Source organism: Otolemur garnettii, unplaced genomic scaffold, assembly GCF_000181295.1.
Source record: "Otolemur garnettii isolate 467f Iridium unplaced genomic scaffold, OtoGar3 scaffold00023, whole genome shotgun sequence".
In the NCBI taxonomy this organism is placed as follows: domain Eukaryota; kingdom Metazoa; phylum Chordata; class Mammalia; order Primates; family Galagidae; genus Otolemur; species Otolemur garnettii.
This window is the reverse complement of record NW_003852418.1, coordinates 22,323,196-22,326,452: the sequence shown is the minus strand read 5'-3', so window position 1 is coordinate 22,326,452 and position 3,257 is coordinate 22,323,196. Positions and strand designations below refer to the sequence as shown.

Below are 3,257 nucleotides of genomic sequence, written 5' to 3'. Positions count from 1 at the left end.
AAAAAAAAAAAAAAAAATAGAAAAAGAAGGAAGGAGAGGAGTCAGAGGGGTTCCCTCACCTCTGAGACAGAGAGATACAAAGACAGTGACAGACAGAGCCAGGATGGACAGAGACCCAGTCAGATGGAAACAGAGTCTTAATCTATTTGGGCTGCTATAATGAGATACCTAAGGCTGAGTGGTTTATAAACAACAGAAATTTATTTTTCACAGTTCTAGAGCCTACATAGTCCAAGATCAAGGCACTGGCAAATTCAGTGCCTGGTGAGGGCTGCTTCCTGGGACTTAGACAGGCAGCCACTGTCTGGCTGCATCCTCACATGGTAGAAGGGCCAAAGGGTCTCTCTGGGGTCTTTTTCATAAGGACACTCATGCCATTCAGGAGAGCTCTCCCATGACCTAATCACCCCCCCCCCAAATGTCCCACCTCCTAACACTATCACCCTGGGGTTACGATGTCAACACATGAATTTTGGGGGAAACAAACAGACTTTAGCAGGCAGGAGAAACACACAGGAAGAATGAAAGATGGGACAGAGATCAGTGCCTAACATTGAGACTTACAGAAATGCGGAGACAGAATGGGGAGGGGAGCAATGCCAGGGAGAGTCAGAGTCCAAGTCTGGGGGTGTAGAGAGTCGCAGATGTGGACACACAAAAATGGGCGTGGTAAGCTGCCCTGCATGCCATGGGGAGATGCACTGGAGACAGTGAAGGGGAGGGGAAAGTGGTGACCTGGGGGCAGGCCTGGGTGGTAGGGATGAGGGTTCCTGCTCAGCTCAGGGTTTCTGCTTGTGCCTGCAGCCTACAAGGAGAAGATGAAGGAACTGTCGGTCCTGTCACTCATCTGCTCCTGCTTCTATGCACAGCCACACCCCAACACCATCTACCAGTATGGGGGTGAGTGTGCCCCAGCTTTTGGCCCTGCTCAAAAGGGCCTGCCCATTTTGCCTGTCCCCATGCCTCCTGGGGCCTCTCTGAACACCCCTGGCCTGCCTGGCTTCTGGAGAGCAAGGTTCTGGGACCACCCTAAGGGCTCAGGCTTACGAGTGCAGTAGGAGTAGCTACACTCCCTCCCTCAGCCTGCACACTCTGGCTGGGCCTCCTGAAGCCCCTGTCTGATCTTGCCCTGCAGACATGGAGGTGAAACAGCTGGACAAGCGGGCTTCTGGCCAAAGCTTTGAGGTCATCCTCAAGTCTCCTTCTGACCTGTCCCCGGAGAGCCCCGTGCTTTCCTCACCACCCAAGAAGAAGGATACCTCCCTGGAGGAACTGCAGAAACGACTGGAGGCAGCTGAGGAGCGAAGGAAGGCAAGGAGATCTCTACCCAGCCCACTTTAGAAGTCCTGACTAGGGCAGCCAGCAGGCTTCATTGGCCATGGCAGACAGGTCCCAGGTGCAGGGTGCTCCAAGGCTCCTATGTGTTGGGGCATTGGCCTGGGACAGAGAAGGGTACATGGCTCCTTGGACCTCTTCCTAAGAGGTCAGAATGGGCTGGAGAGGAGGGAGGGTTCCAGGATGGCAGCCAGCTGGAGGAAATTAGGCCCAAACACCTCAGGTGAGAGTGGGGGCACCCTGAGGCATGGCCACTGGGGTGTTACCTGGTGGTGTCCAGGAGGGGCACTGGGGACATGAGGCTGGGCAGCCCTCTCCTAGGCAGCAAAATGGGAAGGAACAGTCTCACATCTGAGAACCTGAAGCTGGGTCTGCTTGAAGCTTGGTGGGGCCCTGGGAACTACAGGAGTGGGCTCCACGCTGCCTCTCTGCTGCTTCCCTCACACTAGCCCGTGTAAGATTGACGTGCACAGAGTAAGGACTTGCTTTGGGGGTGGCCCTGGACCCCACGCCCATCTCTCAGCGGAAGCAGCAGGTTCCAGGGGGACCTGGGGACCCAGGTTGCATGGAGTAAGCTAGTAGGGACTGGCATATCGTGGTGACTCAGCAGCTATCCTACCCTCCTCCCCGGGTTCACCAGGCAGCCCCTCCCCTAGCGGGGCCAGACACTGTGGCACCAGCAGCCCTGGAGACCCAGGGACCATAGGGACCCAAGGACCCAGAAGTTGGAATGTACGAAGCACCGGCTTGGTGCTCCGCGGGAGAATGTGTGAGGAAACAGACGGAGACAGCGCAGTGACAGCCCCTAGTGTGGGATTTCCTGAACTCTGGAGGAGGGGCAGCGCGACAGGGTGCCAGCGAGGAGACAGGAGGCTCTCGGGTCAAAAGCTGAGTCACAAAGGCTGAGCATCCTCCGGCTGGGGCAGGACCGAGGGGGTCTCCAGGCAAAGCAGGCCAGAGTGCTCACCCTCGCAGACCGCAGGACAGCGCAGGCTGGAGCTCCTGGAGGACACGTGACCGGGGCAGCTGTTGGGCTGTGGGTAGTGGGGATGGTCGGTCCGCTGGGAGCTGACCCAGACAGCGCCGGGGGTCCAGCAGTCCACGGAGGCTCTAGGCAGGTGGAGGCGCCCATTGAGGGGGGCAGAGGTGAGGCCGGGGACGGGAGTCGCCCTCACGCTCCCGCTGCCCTGCGCAGACGCAGGAGGCGCAGGTGCTGAAGCAGTTGGCGGAGAGGCGCGAACACGAGCGCGAGGTGCTGCACAAGGCGCTGGAGGAGAACAACAACTTCAGCCGCCTGGCAGAGGAGAAGCTCAACTACAAGATGGAGCTCAGCAAGGAGATCCGCGAGGCCCACCTGGCGGCGCTGCGCGAGCGTCTGCGCGAGAAGGTGCGCGGTAGGCCGGGGCCAGGCCAGGCGGTGGGCGGGGAACTGCGGGGGTAGAGGGCTGAGGGGAGCTGGAGACGCTTAGGAGCAGGGCCTTGGCGGGCAGGGGGCGGGGCGATCGGGGCGGGGCCGGGAAAGATGTTGGGCCTGGGCGGACGCGTTGAGCGAGGGGCTAGACCCGGGTGGGTAGAAACTCAGCTGGGGCGGGTGGGGCCGGGGCGAGGGGCGGGGCCCTTGAGGACCGGGCGGACCCAGCCGGGACACGGATGCAGGGACGGGGCCGGAAGTGGGGTCTGGGGACAAGAGGTGGAGCCCGGGAGCCCCGCGCCTCCCGCAGTGCTCGGCTCTGGCTCGGAACGTGAGTGCCCTGCTGGGATACAGTTGAGTTGACTGTAACAACAAATAGATCAACTTGTTAAACTGGAAGTGCCGGCTCGGCGGGTGTGGCTCAAGCGGCTAAGACGCCAGCCACATACACCTAAGGTGGCGGGTTCGAATCCCCAGCCCATCATGCGGGAACTGCTCCAGGGCATCCAGG

General features: G+C 60.0%; 1 protein-coding gene across 1 annotated transcript in view; it reads left to right on the top strand.

Annotated features, from left to right (window-relative positions):
* Positions 1-3,257, top strand: part of STMN3 (stathmin 3) — a 10,396-nt gene that overhangs the window by 6,289 nt on the left and 850 nt on the right. Inside the window, exons 2-4 of the mRNA XM_003787779.3 lie at positions 805-900; positions 1,136-1,311; positions 2,531-2,722. Coding sequence (XP_003787827.1) covers positions 805-900; positions 1,136-1,311; positions 2,531-2,722 — 464 coding nt within the window. The remainder of the gene's footprint in view (positions 1-804; positions 901-1,135; positions 1,312-2,530; positions 2,723-3,257) is intronic.